The sequence below is a fragment of the Conger conger genome, chromosome 6, assembly GCF_963514075.1.
Source record: "Conger conger chromosome 6, fConCon1.1, whole genome shotgun sequence".
Taxonomy (NCBI): Eukaryota; Metazoa; Chordata; class Actinopteri; order Anguilliformes; family Congridae; genus Conger; species Conger conger.
This window is the reverse complement of record NC_083765.1, coordinates 35,481,706-35,504,312: the sequence shown is the minus strand read 5'-3', so window position 1 is coordinate 35,504,312 and position 22,607 is coordinate 35,481,706. Positions and strand designations below refer to the sequence as shown.

The 22,607-nt window shown below is 43.7% G+C and overlaps 1 protein-coding gene across 1 annotated transcript in view; it reads right to left on the bottom strand.

The window, feature by feature from the left end:
* Positions 1-21,301, bottom strand: part of cpne2 (copine II) — a 50,690-nt gene extending 29,389 nt beyond the window's left edge. Inside the window, exons 1-7 of the mRNA XM_061244495.1 lie at positions 20,854-21,301; positions 9,022-9,224; positions 2,576-2,755; positions 1,866-1,940; positions 1,693-1,764; positions 1,187-1,270; positions 717-806 (exon numbers count right to left, since the gene is read on the bottom strand). Coding sequence (XP_061100479.1) covers positions 717-806; positions 1,187-1,270; positions 1,693-1,764; positions 1,866-1,940; positions 2,576-2,755; positions 9,022-9,195 — 675 coding nt within the window. The 5' untranslated portion in view covers positions 9,196-9,224; positions 20,854-21,301. The remainder of the gene's footprint in view (positions 1-716; positions 807-1,186; positions 1,271-1,692; positions 1,765-1,865; positions 1,941-2,575; positions 2,756-9,021; positions 9,225-20,853) is intronic.
* Positions 21,302-22,607: the final 1,306 nt, after the last annotated feature.

Sequence of the window (22,607 nt, the reverse complement as noted above, 5' to 3'; positions counted from 1 at the left end):
GGCTGCCAGGAGGGAGCTCCATGATCATGGCCTCTTTTGGGGCCACAGAACAGCTCACATTACATTTGAGTTAGGTTTCATTGTGCATTAACGGTATATATTTAGCAATAATAAATGATTCTCATATACGCACCGGAGATGGTATCACTGAACGCTCATGCTATTAAGACTCTTTCAGTCTTTCCTTCCCCACATAAGCAGCAAATCCCAGGGTTTCCATGCCAGGAAATGAGAGCATATTTTGGGGTTCATTTGAGGAAGGAGCTCTTTCTCCCAGGAATGCTCATGTCAGTAAACCAGCAAATAAAGAGAAAAAACACCCAGATGCTGCACAGTGGCGTCTGCGCTTATTAATTATTAAACTGCGGACTTATTTAATGTATCATCACCTATTATCAATTATGCAGTATTTTTCTATTATTCTGAAGCTTTTTGCATCTTGCCTGTACCAGACTCCATGTCTCCAGCACCCTGCCCACCCAAACAAACTTCGAAATGGCCCTCAGTGAAATACCTCCAAACAGACCAACAACCTACAACGTACAAGAAGTCCCAACTCTCCAACATCTTCCCAACATCCTTGGGAAGGCTCAGTGACTAAATGCTTAGAAAAGCTAGCCCCTCCTCCGCCAATCCTCAGAAGCCCCAACCCTCATTGAGCAATGATCGGGAAGCCCCGCCCCTCTATGACGCATCCTCAGGAAGTTTGGACCCACCTTGATGTTCCTGTCGACATCTCCATTGCAGAGAGAGATGAGGGGGATGGTGAAGGGTTTCCACACAGGATCCAGAGTGTTCTTAATCACCTTAAAGGGCATGAGTACATACACGATTACACTCACACACACAGCCATGCGCACACACGCAGGCACACACACACAGGTGCATACACACCCAGCCACACACACACAAATATTCCACAGCTAGACACAGATGAACCAGTTGTATAAGGGCCTAAAAGTAAACTCCATTATAGCTGAAAGCAAAAGTGCGAGTGAGAGAAGGTGTGTGTGTGTGAGTGACAGTGAGAGAGAAAAATGAAATAAAGTGCAATAAAATGAGGAGTGCTCATCTGTAAAACTTTGTCACTCCATAAATAAACAGGGCATACACTTACAGGCTTTCAGGCAGTGGCACCCTCCCCCAAACCCCACACCCTCCCGCAATCCACATGACACACACTTACCTCTGTTCTGTGAACCAGCATCCATTTCCCGTCCTCTCCCTGCTTGTGAAACTCTAAATAAGGGTCTGATTTTCCAAAGAAATCCTGGAATCACAAACATTTAAAACAAAAAAAAAGGGGGGGTGGTTGGTGCACACAGTAAATTTTGCTATTTGGGGATATGATTTCACATCTCATTTTGTAACATTCTGGGAATTCAGTTTGTCAGTCTGCATATTGCTGAAATATTATGCAAACAGGTTTTTCACACACTTTGACATTGAAAATTGTTATATGCAGCAGGGATTTATTGTATGAATACAGAAGGAAGATTTGGCATAAATTCATCAGCGAGATGGGGAGGAGGAGGAACGCTCTGCAGCAGAAACAGATTGAGAGACGGATGCGGTGAAGTATTACAATATTAAGCGGCTACTTAAAACTATTCACTCAACTTCTTGTGCCAAGGACTAAATACGAAAGAAAAAGGTCAATTTCAGACCCTCTTCATCCATTCCGTCTCTCACCTTTTTGTCTAGTTTTCTCCCACACATGTTCATTGTTATTATTCGGTTGTCTGACAGCTCCTGTGCCGTTATCTGCAAAGGGAACCAAAAGCGACAATGTTAGCAGTGTTTGTGCATGCGTGCGAAACATGTGCGTTCCTGCAAGTGTGTGCGTTTCGCATGTGGTCCCTCACCGTGATGGTTCCTTTCCCCGCTGGCTTGCCATTGGCCAGTATGAGCGGCCGATGCAGCTTCTTACCGGACACAATCTGCGGGAGGGAGGGGACAGAGAGGCTAGCTAAATGTGACAGAGGGGCATGCTCAAAATGGCTGGAGACAATGAGAAGCACAGCATTCAAGTCTGAGCTGCATTAAACCTGCTTCTCCAAGCCTGATTTTAGAGGGAATTCCATAGCTGAACTCCAAGCTTTCATGGTTTCAGCTTACAATGTTTTTTCATGCTAATCAACTGAAATCAGGATTTGAGAAACAGTAACAGAAACAGACTTCAACTCTGCGCTTCCCATTAATCTGCCCATTAATTTTAAGTTGGATGAAAATAATGCAATGCAACGTATAAGTGAATGAGAGCAGAAATGGAATTGAGATGAGCAGAGAGTACAAGGAGAACGCAGTGCTGAAGACCCTGGGAATGGACAGAACAGAAAGGTCAGAGGTCATGAGGTGTCAGGTGATTCAGGTGCCAGCCACGGGAGAGAAATTGACAGAAGTTGAAGTATTCAAAGGCTAAAGATGGCCGAGAGAGGCGAGAGGTGAGAACCAGGTAACAGAGGGCAGGTACAGAGCAGAGGAGGAAAGTCTGAGGACAGACACAACTGAGAACATGGTGTGAGATCAGAGCCGAGGTCATGGGTGTGACGTTAGGTTAGAGGGGACAGCGTACCACCCCCAATGTGCAGGTGAACTCTCCCAGGAAGTCGTGCTCGTACAGCTGAGAGCTGCACTTGTCCTCGTCGAACATGGCGAACTTCAGCTTCTGGACCTCCTCAAAGTGGTAGTCAACCTGGAACTTCTCCCCAAACACTGGATTCAGGTTGTTCACTGCGGTCTCTGTCCTTCCAATCTATAACACACACACAATTATCTAAATCTGAATGCCTGACCTGAATGCCTTTACAGGTAAAACAAACCCACAAAGGCAATAGCCCCAAAACACAATTGCGGGTACAAATACACCCAGAAATACAAATACACACATACGCAAGCAACAAAAAAACTGAAAATCATGCACACCCCAATGCCCAATCACACCCACAAATACAAAGACACACACTAATATTCTACCCAAAGCTGGACCCAAACAATCTAGTTCAATTGTTCTAAACAATTCTAGTGTTCCCAGCTCAGGATAGAAGCTGTGGGTGTTTGGTACTTCAGGTCATGTTGACTCCACTGATATGTGGATGACATCACTTCAAACTCCTTCTGGGCCCTAAAGCTTCAGCTGGTGCCAAATATTACAGCAGGGCAGGCAGGTGATTCGTAATTTATGTTTTTGTGTCCCCTCTGGTTTCATGCAAAATTATTAAATCACACCAACATCAGTAAAATAGAAAATTATATAACCTCCTCAGCGGTTCAGGGTTATGACAAAAAGTGTTTATTAATTATCTAAAGCCCTACTCACACAAGACTTTTTACCACAGGATGTCATGTGACTGTATTTATTACCCAATACTCCCGTGATTTTAATCCCGTAATTTTCCAGAATTTTGGAGAGTAAATCAGGAGAATAAAATTCCAGTTCCTTAGATCATGCTAAGCCTGTGTGAACAGACATCTCCACAGATAAAATATGTTCACTTGAGTTTTGACGCTCATTTCTCCATGTCGGGAACACATAGGCTGGTGTGGAAACTCTGCCCAAGAGATATGATTGTTTTTTAAAGTTCCCATTTCCATACAGCTTTCCAGTGTTTTATTTTAGATCCTCACATCTGCAAGAAGATGTTTGTGTGGTTTTAAGTTCCAAAAATAATCTCTATCCAGTTTTACATGTCCATTCCCCAGTGCCTCTCATGAGCTTTAGCAAGAGCAGGCAGTTTTAGTGATCATATCTTTAAGGCTCATTCATATCAATGAACCTCTGTTTTGATTGGCTATGAACTGTCTCTGCTGAGTGCTTGGATGTCTTCCCGCTACAAGGTGTGCTCTGCTGAAGGTGGACATATGCAAATGAGTGTATAGTTGTGACTTTCACAGTGTTGTCATCGCACCTTTATAATCCAAACAGTGAGGGAAATGTAATTTTCCACAATATGGGAACAAAGCTCTCAGGAGACGAAAATCTCCCAAATGCATGAGATTGACTGCATGTGTAGCCATAGCCACAAGGCAAGAATGCAGCGATTCATCACCATTGTGTTCTCAATTATTAATTATTGAAGGATTAAATCTCCACTCTAAATGTGTTATGTAGAGAACTGTCTTAGCTCATTCCAAATACGTTGGATCTAAACTGAAACACATAGTTTGGGGAGAGATTTAAATGGCAATTTTGGCAAATAATACAGATCTTAAGACCTGGTTCAACATAGCAATACGGAAAGAGGAGAGAACATATGTTGACACCAATCTTGTATCATGGGGATATCACAGACCAAAATGTATTCAGTTTAACATGACAGGAACTGGACGTCTTTTACACTAACATCTAAGACTCTTGAGAAGACATCAAGCCTGTAAATTCAACTGCATTTCAAATATATTTTCATGAAAGCTTAAGCCTACTTAAAAGTCTTGTGAAGTTAATACAACAGTGATTATTCTCATACAAATCATGTTAGTTTCAAAGGCTGAAGACTACACAATGAATGAATAGCTTTTCGCTTTAATGTGTCTAGCAATTAGAATCATGAAATTGTATCCAATCTAAAAATGAATTAATAAATTCATTTTCAGAGACAGCGTTCTATTGAACCTGAAAACAATGATTAATTCAGCACACAATCTTGTTTTGCACTGAACATATTTTGTATTGTTTTCATAGCACGGAAGTCCATACTGTACTCAATTTGTGTATTTATTTAAATACTTTATGTGCATAATACCTTAGAAATAAATCTATAGATCTCTGGAGGATTTAGGTTTGAGAAAAAGGCTCAGGTCACATTGTGTACCACTTAGCAGCTTTGCTTGTGCTAGACGTACTATAAAGGAATTAGCCTGCAAGCCCACTCATGCCTTCAATAACAGTGGGAGAAGAAATGAGAAATCTCACTAGGCCTGAAACAGCACTTAATGAACACAATGCAGCCCGAGTCAAAAATAACAGAACATTTCACAATAACCGTCACCATTCCACCAGAATTATTATTTGGCACATACTCATTTTTGCGCTCGGTAATTTATCATGAATGGCTGTGATGACGTAAAAAAAAAGCCTGCTGTATGGGTAGGGAACCAATTCATTGATAATGATAGGCAGTCAGTGGATGTCTAACGCAAGATCGCTCTGGACCGATGGTCAGTGTCCATTTCTTCTTTTTCATTCATGTTCTCCCACCGTGCGAACGTGGACCTCTCCGTACGTACACAATCACCCCCACCGCACCCTACTCTCACAAGACACACATGAAGCAGCCAGCAAGAGACAAGAAGCCATAAGGTTCTTTCAATTCTTGCTTGGGTGGATACACATATCTGCACCTATCCGTCAGATACTTATATCGGTATTACAGGTGTTACGTCGGTGTTTGTATCTCGAGGTGGGAGTGTAGCTTGTGTGTTTGCGGGATGAAGTGAGATTCCTCAGGGCCTGTCCACCTCTGTGCTGCTCCACGGCTCAGAAGAATAAGAATCTGCGGCTCCAGAATCGCGGGTTCAACAGAATAATCACCAGGCCAGCCGCCTCGTAAGGCAGCGGTTTGTTGCTTAGAGACGGCAGTGAGGACAGGGTTTACGGGTTCTGGGCACACAGTCTGCAGTGCACAGACAAACACACGTGCGCGCACACGCACGCACACAGAAAGATTGAAAAATGAGACACACAAATATATGTATGTATATATGGCTGATTTCACAAAAACCACTTCTGTCAGACACACATACTTTAATAAGCCATATCTCCAAAACGGATTGGCCTCTATCCCGACAAGTGATACCTCATTTTGTAGCGCTGATCTTCCAGTTTCACATCAAATTAAAAAAAGAAAAATGAGATCTGTGCGATGTTACCCTATTTATGGTGTTGCGTGGCATACACGCTCTCTTTCAATCACTCTCTCTCAAGGTCATATACGCAAACACACACACCAGCTTAGAAAAGCCACAGACTCATACAGATACAGGTATCAGGTGTGCAGACACAATCATCTCACATTATGGTGCACGCGCACAAAAGCACACACACACATGGTCCTCTGCTTAGTCTCTCTGTGTGAGTCGCACACACAGCCTGCAGGGCGGTCACACAGAGAGCCTCTGTGCTGAGTGTGGTGAGTGTGGAGGGACATGATTTGGAGAGCTCTTAGTACGGCGTCAGGCGTTTAGAGAGACTTCTGCCACAGCAGGAACAAGAGCAGGCGCTGCAAGCATTGCACCTGTACTGCGCTGATAAGAGTTTTATGCAGCTGTTTGTACAAAACATCTTAAAATATTTCAGGCTACTCTTTAACAAGGGATACATCACAGTAATAATGTTTTATTTATACAGCATGTTTCAGCATAAAGAGATGATCGCAAAGTGATTTACAGAAGGCAACCATAAAACAGCGCAGTAATATAAAATCACAAGACGACCGTAATCTGTATCATGCGGTGAATAAATGTAGACCAGACGCAGGTGAACAGGCAGACTGTTCCAAAGGCGTGGTGCAACGGAGCAAAAAGCCCACAGTACGGAGCTGATTTCTGGGCACTACTAAGAGGCTATGGCTGAGTGGGGGGGGTTTTCCAGGGGACACAAGTTCAGAGAGATGGGAGGGGCCATCACCATGCGATGCCTTAAAAGCCTGCAGCAGTATCTTTAAGTCCAATCCAAAGCTGACCTCAAGTCAGTGGAGCCCAGCCCAGCCCTCTGTTCAACCCTCCTGACTCCTGACCTCCTCCGGAGCATGACTTGACAAGGGTTGTGGGGATGGGATCATTTTTGAAACAGTAATTCATATATGAGCAGCTGAGATACTGGTGAAAAGCACAAGGATGGACCTGAATACACAAACCGAGGTGGCAGTGGAGGAGTGAATACGCTCCCTGATGGAGGAGTGAATACTCTCCCTGATGGAGGAGTGAATACGCTCCCTGATGGAGGAGTGAATAGGCTCCCTGATGGAGGAGTGAATAGGCTCCCTGAAGGAGGAGTGAATACACTCCCTGATGGAGGAGTGAATATGCTCCCTGATGGAGGAGTGAATAGGCTCCCTGATGGAGGAGTGAATAGGCTCCCTGATGGAGGAGTGAATACGCTTCCTGATGGTGGAGTGAATAGGCTCCCTGATGGAGGAGTGAATATGCTCCCTGATGGAGGAGTGAATACGCTCCCTGATGGAGGATTGAATACGCTCCCTGACAGAGGAGTGAATAGGCTCCCTGATGGAGGAGTGAATATGCTCCCTGATGGAGGAGTGAATAGGCTCCCTGATGGAGGAGTGAATACGCTCCCTGATGGAGGAGTGGATAGGCTCCCTGATGGAGGAGTGGATAGGCTCCCTGATGGAGGAGTGGATAGGCTCCCTGATGGAGGAGTGAATAGGCTCCCTGATGGAGGAGTGAATATGCTCCCTGATGGTGGACCTTTGAGATCATTGACCTGGCTGCATTTCCCAGAGGTAGCAGCAACAGCTAATGGTATAAAATATAAGGGTATAAAATGTATTGGATTTATTGATTTTTGGTTTCCAGGATTGCTAGCAATTGACCTGTATTAACAGTAATATTTAATTATTAAGTCTTTTTATCTCTTTTTATCTTATTCTTTCTTTTCCATCTTCCTCTCTTGCTTTCCTTCTCTCACTGCCTGCCTCGCTCTCCACACCCCCTCCCTCGTCCTCTCCTCACTGTAATGTCGTTCAGATGAGTGACAGTGCTGCCTTCACAGGGATTATTACACACGCATCTAATTCATGCTCATTTATTTCTCCTTCCCCGTTATCACTTCCATTTTGCATTTGTAATGACAGCACCCTCCCCCATATCTCTCTCACTCTTTTGCTCTCTCTCTCACTCTCATTCTCTCTCACTCTTTCTCTCTCTCTCGCTTTCCCTCTCTCTCTCGCTTGGTCTCTCTCTCTCTCATTCTCCCTTTCTCTCGCTCTCTCTCTTGCTTTCTGTCGCTCTCTCTCACACTCTTGCTTTCTCTTGCTCTCTCTCACTCTCGCTTTCTCTCGCTCTCTCTCTGTCTCTCTCTTGCTCTCTCTCTCAGTAGTACTGGTACTACTAAACTTGCAGGCATGGCAAAACAGAATAGGTAGTATGGGCACACTGGACCCTGTGCATGTATTAAGGGAATTCATTCATAAGCGGTTGCTTACTGAATTGGCCTATATTACTTTGTTGAACAATGTTCAGGAGTTCTGGGGGATTCAGGGAGTGGGAGATTGTCTATGTTTAGCAAATGAGGAGGGGAAATTGGAACTGCTGTTTTGAAACACTGCTAAGAAGATCTTCTGTAACTGTGGTTGTTTAGTTTTTTTTGGTATATTTATATGTGATTACGTAATTGTCTTGCCTGTTTGTTTTCATTTGGTTCCACAATGTTTTCTGTGGTTTATTTTACTTTATGTTTTCCTTTTTTCTGTGTGCATGTGCGTGTACAGGCCTGACTGTTGTGAACATGCAGGTCTCTTCTTTGCCCGACAGCTCCGTAAAAAATGTGAGACCTTCTCTCTCTTTCAAAGGACTTCCTTCCTGTTACAGTGCTCTCTCTCATTTTGTGCTTCCACCGTTACCCTGGCAACCGTGGCACCAGTTCCCTGTTCAGGCCTGCCCTATTGACAAATAGCAGCAACCTTTAGTATTCACACTCAGCATTCTTACACACAGCCCTGGATCCCTGCCCCCAATGGTTACACCATTACTAACACAATTTCACAGGTAGAAGCTTATATACTTCATAACCTTTTTAAAAAACAAAAGAAAAAAATCACAAGAGTTACAAGTAGCCTAAAATACATGTATGCAAATATGTTTAAGGGCACAATCCCATGAGTAGGCCTAAATGTATAGTATGTAAGCTTATATACGTATATTCATGTGAATATTTCATTACTATACTTTGGTCTGCTTAATTAATGCAGTTTCATTTCAATTGAACTGAATGCATTTCATTTTACTCCCAACTCCCAGTCCCATCCCCAGCTCCGCCCTGAGCCCCACACCCTTCCACCTCACCTCCACCCAGTTGCTGTCCACCTCCAGGAAGAGCACGCAGAAGGGGTCGGACTTGGAAGTGACATCGCGGTCCAGCAGGTTGGCGCCGCTGACGGAGAGCTCCACCTTGGTGACGCAGTACTGGGTGCCGACGGTGGGCCCAGGGTCGGGCCCGGAGCCGAGGGTGTAGGCCATGGGGGCCACAGAGGCTGCCCTGCCACAGCCTGCGGACAGATGGACACGTATCAGCACCTCATGCTACATGCTACAGGCAACATGCTACGCTACATGTTAGGGTTAAACTGTAACAACAAGAAATAAGCATTTAAGTCTTGTATTTAGACATAACATTCTATTTCTGAGACATTTTATGTCAGAAAGCTTGACTTATTATTATCAAGATTTGCCAATGGGGCAAGACGATTTTACCTAACGAGCAAAAAGTAACTTAGAACAAACTAATATTTTATACTTGAGAGAAAATAGGTTAATAAGATTTAAAATGTATGTTATGTACACCACCACATATTAAAACACTGCACCCTGAATTAAAGCTTTACGTGAGGGATCTAAACTCCCGTCCTGGAGGATCCAAGTGTCTGCAGGATTCTGTGGGAGCCACATTCGGCCTTGGACGCACACATGCTGTGTGCGATAGCAAGTCTGGTCTTTAGCCAAACAATGACTGAAATTGAGCACTAAAGCCCACTGAAAAGCAGGATCTAAAGCAGCTTAGGGCTGGGGTTTGAGCCCCCGGCTTTAAGCTACACCGTGCAAAGACACTCAGACACTCACAACAATAGGTTACAGAAGCCACGGTACAACACCCTGAAAATGCTCTAATACACAACCGTATAAGAAAACTACACCCGGCAAAGCTCTCTAACACACTACCATGAGAGCAGTGATCCTCATTCATGGTCTTGGCGGGCCGTAGGGTCTGCTGGTTTTTGTTGCTACTCAGCAATTAGGCTAATTGATTGATTTAAACAGTGAATTACACAGTTAACTCACTTGACCTGGTTTCTTGGGTCTGAATCAGTTGCTGAGATTAAGGTGAAAACAAAAACCAGCATACCTGCAGAAAACCAGGAAAGACTGAGGCTGATCCCTAAAAAGTGATGTAAAAACCGTGAGGACAGTGTGCATTACAAATGCTAAATGGGCATTACTATGGATAATTTATCTGAACGCAGAGCTACATGTACAAATGAAAAACGCAAAGTGTATTCTATGAGATCAATGCGCTGTAAGGCATCCGATCAAGATGTGGAGGTAACGGTTCCCATTTGCTAAGAGGCTACCGATGACCTGTACTTCACTCCAAAGGGAATGTTCTGGAACTGCCTTGCAATATATGTAATATGAATTACTGATGCAATGTAATGTTCCAAAACATTCAAGTGAATTTTTGAGTCTGAGAAAATTGAGTTGAGTTGATTTTTATCGCCCCTAAAGAACAAGAGATCTAGATGCAGATGAGACAGTATTGCATTCACTCTGCATCTTGAAATGCCACCTGGTCACAATGTGAAACCAGAAGCCGTTGGAAAGCGGCTATAGGCGCAGTGGTCCGTTATCTGTGCATGTGAAAGATCAAAGACTCTGCTCGTTTATGCCTCTGTCAACTAGGGCCCGCACTGCGGAACTGAGCGCTTAGGGTTGAAACCTTTGGTGTTTGGTTTCAGCTGAACCGCACTCCCGGCAGGCAGACTGTCTGTCTGCCTGTTGCCCTCAGAGAGGAAACACACACAGGCCGCTCCCAGAAAGTGGCATCGCTCCACGGCCACATAATACTCTGGCCCCAAAAGGACAGATGCAGGTACCAACCAGGGCATTGTACAGCCATATGACTACGCCAGATCCTCGACGTGAAAAAGGACAGAACTTCCGTTCAGGAAATTGAGCATACTGCTATTTATTGAAACAAAACTTATTATCAAGATACTTCCAGGCAAAACATCCAGGCAAATATCAAAATTATTGCCACTTGAAAATATTACAATATACATGCTGGCTAGCCTGTTTTAAAATAGCATTGCGGTGAAATATTAGACCTGTGCACCAGGTTGCAAATATTTAATCCGCCAATCATGTGGCAGCAACTAAATGCATAAAATGCAGACGTGGTCAAGAGGTTCAGCTATTTTTCAGACCAAATGTCAGAATGGGGAATAAATGTGATCTAAGTGACTTTGACTGGTGCCAGACACGGTAGTTTGAATATCTCGGAAACTGAGATAAAAAACTGCATTTTGAATCACAGCAGTCTCTAGAGTTTGCAGAGAATGGTGCGAGAAACAAAAAACATCCAGTGAGCAGCAGTTTTGCGGACAGAAACGTGCTGTTAATGAGAGAGGCCAGAGGAGAAGGGACAGACTGGTCTAAGCTGACAGGAATGTGACAGTAACACAAATAACCTTGCAACCAGGCGACTTGTAGCGTAGTAGTTAAGGTACATGACTGGGACCTGCAAGGTTGGTAGTTCGATCCCCGGAGTAGCCACAATAAGATCCAGCCGTTTGGTCCTTGCGCAAGGCCCTTATCCCAGCATTGCTCCAGGGGAAGATTGTATCCTGCTTAGACTCATCAACCGCAAGTCGCTTTGCCAAGTGACATGTAATGTAATGTAAAATTACATTGGTATGCAGAAGAGCATCTCTGAACACACAACATGTCAAATCTCCAAGTGGATAGGCTACAGCAAAAGACTTAATACGACTCTTCCATGTGTGAGGGGGCATAAAACTACATACTACAGGAAGAGGAAATTAAGTGCATGGAAACAGCTAAGGTCACAGTACACTGTGTGCACTGTGTCCCTGGAGTGCAAAAGACCTTACCTCTGATGTACAATCAACCAGGCTTCACTTCCAACCAATCAAACCCCTCCATTCTTATCACAAGAGGCTTACAGAGGGACTAGAAGCGCCCCCTGGTCTGCAGGCTGCATGACTGGAGGACTAAGGCAGTGCGGACTTCGGATAATGTTGTTCAGTTCCCACTCGCTGCCAACTCACAGCCCACCATCAGGACAGCTGTTAGTCTGACAGCGTTTCACTAACAGCCGAGTGGATCGGTCCAGATGAGAATCAGCTTCTGAAAGTGGTTGGGGATTGTTCCCGCCACCTGCTGACTATCTTAGCAAAGATTCGCACAAGCAGTGGCCAATCCACAGCTGGCTCCCAACGGTGCGGGGTTAGTCTAACCCTCCAATGAGAGCCCAAGTATCAATGGTTCTCAAAACTCTGTGGCACATAGTTTACTTATAAAACAAGATTTTGAAGAGGATTTTGCAGCTATAGGTAAAGTTAAATGTGGTTACACATAACACATCTGAAGAGAGTCAAGGTGGCCCAGTAACCTACTTCTGCAACAGAGAGAGGTCTCAGTTCCCTGCCTGTTCCCTGCTACCCGGCCTCCATCTGCAGCTGTGCCACACACGCACTCTCTCACACACACGCTTGCACGCTGTCTCTCACACACACTCGCACACTTTCTCTCACACACGCGCTTATTCCACCCCCACTGAACACAGTGACATGCTCGCCCAAGAATACGTAAAAACACGCTATCAAACAGACACACCCGCACACACAGACATAAATACACTCGCTACCTCTCGCTCTGCCTATCTCCCCCTTTCTCACACACACTCGCTCTCTATCACACACCCACACACATCCACACAGATGCAAAGACACTTGCACCCCCCCCCCCCATCGCACACACACCACAGACATGTGCATGCATGTGAACGTCTGAAACAGCTCATTATTTCTCTCCGTTATCATTATTACACCCTCTGAAGAACAGAAGATGTGAAGAAACCCGACCGCAGCATTGGAACAGAAAGCGTGCTCCATTTTGTTCCATCACCGCTCGGGCTGAAATGAGTGAGTCACATCTCTGCCACTGAGGCGGACAGTTCTTGGCAGGAGGACACAGTGACAGCATCGGTATAAGGTGACAGTCCCACAGATTTTTTTTTTTTTTTTTAAGTTGTGTAATCCTGTTCAGATGTCCCCAACAGCACATTATTATATGATCAAATCTGGAGCCTAGTTTCCTGGGGCTAGGGAAAAGGCAGCTTGAAGCTGTACCAAACAGTATGTGGGCCGTGTGGATGCTTTCAATTACGGGCACATGTCTGTATTCTCATTGGTACGCTGAACATCAAATAAACACAGCTTTTATGAAATACAAAATACAAACAGGTCAAATAAAAAAATATGGCCATACAATTTTTTTAAAGTGATTCAGATTTGGTATTTAAATTAAAATCTGCCGTGAGGAAATGCATCCTTTGTTCCCCCAGAGGACACGACTAGCACACACCTGATAGGTGCCCTTACCTGATTTGAGTCCTCTGCGTCCAGGTAAAGAGAATTCAGTAAAATTAAGATGCTCAATTCCTTCATTCTGGTAAAAGTTTAACCAGGACTCTAAATAAGTTTAATGTAAAGCAGGTTCGCAATCACCAAAAAGTTGAACAAATCTCAAATGTAAGTGTATTTATACAATCGCTTATACAATTTATTCTCAAGGATTTTAATATTATTATTTTTTTGAGTGAGTGCATACCAGTCTTCCTTGAATCAGGGTAAAAAGAACACAGAAAGCTGAACATACTTCCCGGAGCAAGGAAAGGTGTGTGGGTCAGTACGTGTGCGCGAGCGTGTTCATTTGTCACGGCAAAATGAAGGAAGCTGATAAATACTCACCCCGTATCCCCCAGCATTCTCCCAACCCGCGTAACGTCAGCGTCCCGCCTCGGTCCCTCACCATCCCTGTCCCAAATCCCGGCCCCAACCCCGCATATATACCCTCTGCCCCGTAAGTGGCACCTGCACTATGATAGCCACGTTCCATACCGCTCGTCTCCGGACCGGCCGCCTGACGTGGTGGAAAAACCAAGCTCAGACACAACAGCCCGGTTCGCTTTTAAGAAAAGAAAAAACACAGATACTAGTGGAAAGTCTGGCTCACAGTCATCTGACACAGTAAACAGCACTTACCAGGGCAGTATTTTTAACACCTAATTACCCGTTACCTGCCTCACCAGGTGCGATAAAAGTGTGGTTGGGTTAGCGGAAACAGACTGGTTTCCCGAGTGGGTGGAGTGTGGTGGGTCGGTGGGTGGGAGTTTGGAGAGGGGGGGGGGGGTGTCTTGAAGGAGAGGTGCAGAGATTGGCTGAGCGGGATTGCTTTCCCACTCTTCCAGATGAATCCATGATGACTTGCACATGAACCTCAAAAGCATTCCACCCATGATTTAGGCCTGTGTCTATTGCTCCAACTGCCTGCTCTACCTACAAAACTTATAGCCAGGCAGGTAGAGCCAGGCTGCCGGGCTGTCCACTGGGCTTCTAAGGATGAAGATATACTTTATTGAACTCTTGGGGTAATTTGTCCTCTGCAGTCGACCCATCCTAATTATTTAGGAGCAGTGCGCAGCCACTGTGCGGCACCCGGGGAGCAATGTGGGGTTCAGGGCCTTGCTCAAGGGCCCAACAGCTGTGTGGATCCTATTGTGCCTACACCGGGGCTTGAACCACCAACCTTCCGGGTTTCAGTCATGTACCTCAGCCAGTAGGCTACAGGCTGCCTCAAAGGAACCAACATCATACCAAATCCCGCCCATACAACTCCTCTATGGTGATTACATCATGTTCCCAATGAAAAATGCCTCCTGCCTTCTATGTTGCAATAACAAGCTACCTGTGAGTAACCCTGACAACACCCATTTACATGTTCTGGCCCAACAAAGACCAAGGGGGTTATAAGGGCCAAAAGGGTGGGCTTGGGACAACATTGAATGTGCAACCAAACAACCATTGAAGTCAGGAAGTGGCTGTGGAAAAGCAATGAGTGCTTGGAATGGTTTATTTTGTTAGGCGAGCAGTGATGTCACTGATACTCAAGACTGTGGCAGGTCTGCCCATTACAGTATATGACTCATGAAACCTCACTCATCACCATCACGGCCCAAAGCAATGGCACCCATGTTTCCAGACAGGGTCAGGGAGGGTAAATAATCTCTGCCCTGCCTCAAATCCTAAAGCACCTGGGTAGGGTTGCACCAGCTTTTCATAAGTTCTCCCTTAAATTGGAATGTAAAGCTCACACTACAGGCTTAGTAGCTACTAGTTAGTTTACGACTAGGCAGCTACAAAATTTGGTTGCACTGTGAGCCCCTGACACACAATGTAGTTACAGTAGTTGTCCATAAGCTCTTTGAAAAGTAATGTGCAGTCGCACAAAATTACATCAATGCTGATTGATCCATTATTGTTGATTGTTGATTAAACGTAGCAACCAATATTGTATACTGTGCACAACAAATCTAAATTTCCCCGGAGGCGATAAATGGAGAAAATTGCGCCTTCTCCCCCCAAACTAAGGCGTTTACAGTAATATTTACAGCCCAGTTATACTCATAACATTGACGAAGGAAATGTTTCAAGCAATTCTACCATATATTCAATTTGGTCTGCCATTAAGACATTATTAATTATGCTGTTACTCCTAATCAATTGCTTGTGTAAATATCTTGTATATATGTAGGGTTACGTTCTAACTATGTTGCGTGGTGCAACAAGATCTATTTTAGTAGCTATTTACATTGCAACTAGGCTTAGTTCTTACTTATTCACAGCTGGAGTACACAGCCTCTGTAAATTACACACCGATGACTGCAGGCCCATGAACATGTCAATTCCACATTTCTGAATTAAAAAAAGAAAACAATGAAACTTTTAGTCTATTTTAAGCCTCATGCAAGAACATTTTCCAATTCTTATTGTAAATTTCTGTAAAATAATTGCATATGAAGGACTCGTAGGAGTGTGCCACATTTTTAAAAAAAACCTCTTAACCACGGAATACCACTTGTTCCTAAATGTTCATGAGAATTGTGAATTTGCATAATTAACATGCCAAAAATACCATACAAGGCTAGGCGTATCCGGAAAACATAAAAATGAATAAAAACAGCTTTTATGGGCAGTACGGTAAGTGGGTTCTTTGGGAAAGATAGCTCAATGGGATAAACAAGAACAAGGGATGCTGTCTACCATAGAACACTGTCGGCACCTGATCAGGTAGACTGCGTTCATTGGTTTTGGCAAAACGTAACAATATGGCGGACCGTTGATGAACTTTCTCTTATTCCTCCTAAACAGTCCACTAAAATGTTTCTGAAAATGTTTGTAATACGAAGTAGCAATACAGCTGCTGAATCTTGATTCATATTTGATCTGCAACGCCGAGTTTGAAAGGTTGAACATTTGACACATTTAATTAGCATTTATGCACATACAGAACTGTCGAACAAAGCACAGCACTCGCTGGACCGTGCCCGTCATCCACTGCAAGCCTCTCCATAGAAAATGAATGGAATAGGATGCTCACATGATTCATATGACCACTTGTACATTTTGTTCCTACGAAGAAGAAAGTGGCAAGTTCTCTTCTCAAATCTGTTCTCACAAGTATTTCTTGCATGAGGACCCATGTTTTAAAGATTTACAGCAGAATGCCACACCCCTATACAATAGGTGCTGGGGTAGATGGCAAGCACAAACTCTGGAGTGAGCTAATGCAACTCTTGATTTATGACCACAATTAATTGATTAGTTGACTTCACGCCAGGCTACAGCAAAAGCCTGCACCCACATCAGTCCTCCGCAGAAAAGACGGAAGACAACCAATCTACAAGCTTTTTGCCTGCCAGCTTGACAGACAACAAAAAGAGAGAGAAGCAACACTAGGAACATTTGAGCAATCGTGCAGCTGTGCTGTTAGGTTGCTAGAAAATGAAAGCAGCACAAAGAGATGATTATATGGTAGCTAGGTATTACTCTGAGCTGTGTGTGTGTGTTTTTTTTGTCTGTGTTCCTGCATGACTGAGAGTGAGTGTGTGAGAGCAGCATTTCTATTTGATCAGATGCATTCACATTCAACACAAAAACATCATTATCCATCAGTGAGGCATACTTGCGCCTGTAACAGGGTTGGAGGGCACAGGCCCACAGCATCACTTATGAGATAAAGACTGCTTCCTCACCCACACGCCTGGCATCTCCTCCTCAGACACACCACCAGCCTGGATATGGGTCAATTATTCTGGAGACAAATCTGCTATCAGCCCCGCTTCTTTATAAACTCCACCCTCGGAGGAACAGGCTTGAACACCCACACACGCCCACTCACACGCACACACACACACACAGATGCAAATGCACACACACACACACACACACACTGCTGGACCTATGAGCTGTGTGGCTGCAATCGTTCACACAACGGAGTAACACCAAAATTGCCAATTGTGCCTCATCAAGATCAGCAGCCAGAACACAAACACCATTACATACCAACTGGTCATCAGGAGCCAGACCACAAACAACTTTACGTACCAACTGGTCATCAGGAGCCAGACCACAAACAACTTTACATACCAACTGGTCATCAGGAGCCAGACCACAAACACCTTTACATACCAACTGGTCATCAGGAGCCAGACCACAAACAACTTTACATACCAACTGGTCATCAGGAGCCAGACCACAAACACCTTTACATACCAACTGGTCATCAGGAGCCAGACCACAAACAACTTTACATACCAACTGGTCATCAGGAGCCAGACCACAAACACCTTTACATACAAACTGGTCATCAGGAGCCAGACCACAAACACCTTTACATACCAACTGGTCATCAGGAGCCAGACCACAAACACCTTTACATACCAACTGGTCATCAGGAGCCAGACCACAAACACCTTTACATACCAACTGGTCATCAGGAGCCAGACCACAAACAACTTTACATACCAACTGGTCATCAGCAGCCAGACCACAAACACCTTTACATACCAACTGGTCATCAGGAGCCAGACCACAAACACCTTTACATACCAACTGGTCATCAGGAGCCAGACCACAAACAACTTTGCATACTAACTGGGCATCAGCACACCAAGACTTGAGCATGCATCAGGGTCCAAAATAGTGCACTGAACATTTATCAGCATTAATTCAATGCTTTTGCTTTAGCACACAAAACAGCAGTTACACAAACAAAATAAAACAACCAACAAAATAAATAGTAAGACCCCCCATTTCACAGCACAAGGTGAAAAACATCCAGATTCTTGATTTGTGAGCAAGTCATAGGCTTGTGAACATCCTGGGCTCAGCACAGGCAGACACAGGAGAACCGAGAAACGGGAGCCCTGCGGAAATGCATTTTGTGTATTTTGTGCATTTTCTGGCTTTCATCCGCAAAAGGATCGGGCAGTCAACCACGACACCTGGGGACGGCCGTGCCTTGATGATCATTTGACAATGGACCACTCAGGGCTCTCTGGCCGAGGTGTCATTTCAAATGCTTACTGGCATTACTGAAATGCCAGCCGCATTCCTGAATCACTCAGCAAGGGAAATCTGGAACATATTTATGGTGGGGGAGGGATAGGGAGAGAAATAGGAGAAGAGAGAGAGAGAGAGCAGTGGGACAGGGAAAAGGAAAGAGAGATAGAGAGAGAGAGAGAAAGCATGGGCCCACGGTGCAACCTGAGAATGGCCCCTTTCAGCCAGGAAGCTCAGCAAACTCAGAGAGGCGTTGCACAGAGTGAGTGTGAGGGCAAAAAAACAAGAGAACGTGTGCATGTGTGAGAGAGTGAAAAAAGAGCAAGAGAGCACGTGTGAGAGCAAGGGAGAGTGAGAGAGGGGGAGCACCTTACCAACCAACAGCTGTAATTATTCAGCATTCTTGCTGCTTCTAAAGGACCTGCACACAATTTCTGTTACCACATATGGTTTGCCTTGTCTGTCAATACAGATATCGGTGGTGGGTGACAACATCTGTGACAAAACTCTGCGCTCTGCCCCATCCGTCCCTCGCTCTGCTGCTCTGGGTCAGTCCCTGGGAGCAGAAACGCACAGCGGGTCAGTCACTGGGAGCAGAAACGCACAGCGGAGCGCGGAGGAGGATTTTTTGCCTACTTTAACCTGCTTTAACATTAGTAGGTTTTCGAGCTTGTTCCAGATCCTGCTACAGCATCTATATTGGGTTCAAGTCAGGATTTTGACTAGGCCACTCCAAAATGTATTTTGATCGTGGCATAGTGTGCTTGTAGAAACTTTCTGGTGACAAAAGTTCAATATGAGTGAGGTCTAGATTCAACTAAATACAACTGAAGCTAAATATATTTATCAATTAAATTTGGTCCATTGGTTGACTGAGTAACTAACGGGGAAATTACTTGGGTGATATCGGTGTTTGATAACTTTTTTCATTAGATAAATAATAAATAAACAATTAGCTAAATAATATATATTTTTAAATGTTCTTAATCTAATCTCACATTATCCCACTAACCTAAGTATAATAACCATGATGGTGAGGCCTACATAGTAATCATAGGAATCATGGGTATGAAATAATCTACTTTAAAAACCTAAGCAAGACTCTTAGATCATTGAAAGTTCAGTCACCGCGATATCACCACACATTCAACAACTTGCCAGTCTTGTGCCCAGTCTGTGAATATATTCTCATTTAGGACTATCGCACATTGTTTCCCCGACACTGCATGACAGTCTATTCTGGATCATCGGTCGTCACAAGGTGTGAAACTTGCATGCAAATGAAACATTCATCACCTGAAGCTCACCCAATGACATCCATCCATCCATCCATCCATCCATCCATTATCCGAACCCGCTTATCCTGAACAGGGTCACAGGGGGGCTGGAGCCTATCCCAGCATACATTGGGCGAAAGGCAGGAATACACCTGGGACAGGTCTCCAGTTCATGACACCATTCACTCACACACTCATACCCACAGGCAATTCATTTTTAATTAAAATCATCAAAGTAGAGCAACACACGTTCAAAGGTATGTGTTATGGGTGTTTAGCTGCACAAGCATTTCATGCATTTAGCAATACTCTCTTGTATCTGTATGTTGCCAATATGTACGTCCAGCTAGTGCATTATGAAAATTAGGGTGACCCACCAAGCGTTCCATATTTTGAACGTGGCAGTAAGCAGGGTGCTTCTTGCGTCACAGGATGCTTCTGACGTCACCCCGCCCCCAACCCCCCTGTAGTACAGAGTAAGCCATATAGTGAAAGTGCGCCGCGTGTGGTGCAAAAGATCGAATTCAATCACAATCAAGATACTTGACAACAATGAGGGGTAAAGAACTGAAAATATTACTAACACTATACTCCCCGTCCGACTGAGGCAAACAATTCGTGGTTTTACAAATGCAAGTACACGTTATCCTACCACCATGACATAAGACGATTACATTTATATAGTTTCCCACAAGCCTACAGAGATATTCCCATATATTTAATAAAGGGACGGTATGTTCCTCACGCAACGATTGCATTACAGTCTACATAGGCTAACTATAGGCTACTCGACTTGAAGTCGCCTACCAGAGTTACTGGGACAGTAGAACCCTTAAGTAATTGACTTTCTTGCAAAACGAAGAAATTAGAATCCGCACATAAATCCTACAAATGTTACAAATCCTTCGAGAATGTTTTACTCTGAGAGGACGTATATGAACTGCCATTTTACAGCAGGAACCTTGAATTGAAATCCTGCATTAAATATACCTCGTTATTTACGACGTATTGCATTTCGCATATAGAAGCATATTTTCATATTCGCATTATCACGAACTTCTATTTGTTTAAGACAAGTTTAAAATGTAATTCTTGCCATGCCACACATATTCTCAGGCGACAATCTTAAACTACAATCAAGTACGAATTATATTCTGGAGGAACATTTCAAGACGTAAATCGGTCCAAGAAACCCTTACCCTATACTGTCGAGTGCTGTACTGTTACGAGTGCCTTTTCTTCTTCGAGTTTTGAACTCAAGTTCCGATGTTCCAAGCTCGTGCACGGCGTTGTTTATATCCAGTAACGGTGCCACTACCAACGGAGACGAAGCTACGTGCTGCTAGGGAAATAAACCTACCTAGATTGCGTCTACATTTGACAATTTCCTCCAGTTAGTAACGTGAAAATGGCTAGTCCAGTGACCCTTCACTTTCCCATCTGAGAACTCCGCCCTAATCGTGGATAGTCTGCCAAGCAGAGCACACGCACAAACACACACACTACTCATACACTTCTGGAATAGTTTCTTCGTTCCTGTGCGCATGTAAGAGCTGCTGAAGTAGCTAGTCGTGCAGCGCAGACACACCCGCGCGAAAAGTGCTGTTTGCAAATAGAAGCACAACCAATACCCGACAGCATCTCAACCGCGTGGTTTTGTCTACTTCATGAAATAGATTATCTCGCTATAGATTGATCTCGTCATCCATGATGTCTTTGTTGTTCAATGGCATTGAACTGTTCTTATCTGAACTGAACTGATCTGTTGTCTGTCAAAGTGTTGTGATCACGAATGTTCTTTACGTAATTTAAAATGTTTCTGAAGAATAAAAACGAAAATAAAAGTGGCCGATGGGAGGTGATAAATAGAGTTTATCACCGCATCACTCTTTGAGTATAAGTGATTTAATGATTTTATTTCTGGCAGAAAATAGGCTGCCGCCACGATTTTGGGTGCCTGGTTTATGCATAGGCTATGACATAATCATTTAAGATGTCAACAAACTATTAAATCTTTGGTTTATTGGAATGATTTTGTGTATTTTAATAATTTAATTATAATGATGTATTATTGATTGTTGACTACATTCATTCTGTGTTTAGCCTACAAGAGTTGGCCTACAGGCAAAATCTTATAACCATTAGGATTGGCTTCGTGGAAAGATGACAATTCTGTATGAGTAACCTATATATTCGAAAACATTGCGTTGGCTACATTTGGGGGGAATAACCATGTTTCTTTAAAAAAGTAAAATCATTTGCCTCTTTGTTATTCATCAAGATGATGTTCATTATTCAAAAAATATTTTAATTTAATTCATGTTATGTTTATTTCATGAGGTAGCTTAAATACTAGACAAAGTTCATATTTCTCAGCTGTTTCAAAAGGTTTTAACCGTAAGCATAAAGCCTTGATTACATCATTCGTTTACAATATCAAAGATGCTGAAATGACCTAGATATATCAGTCAGCATTTCCCATTTATTTTTAAATTTATTTATATAATTATTTATCGGTATGACGATGGCAAAAGATGGGATTGACACTATGATCTTAGAATTTATGATGACAGGAAGTGAATTTGTAGCGCACAAAATGTGCATGCTGGTAATCCGAACATTTTAGAGACACTGCAGCGCCGAGCCGTCTAACCACCATCTCGCGACACACATTTACAAGAAACTCATTCATCTTTTGGTAAAATAATAATATAATACTTACCATGTCTGGTAATATTTAACGGTACCAGCCCTGGGAAGCTGAAAACTTTCCCTCGTGAGCACGATTTCTTTTTGAATATGTGCTACCATCTAGTGGCTAATAACAGCATCGCGCTACGGTATTTTCATTTTCGGATTACTTCAGTCATCACTTGTGTGTTACGAAAGGGCGAGTCGAATTCACACAACAACAACAACAACAACAACAACAAAAAACGACACAGCAACTATA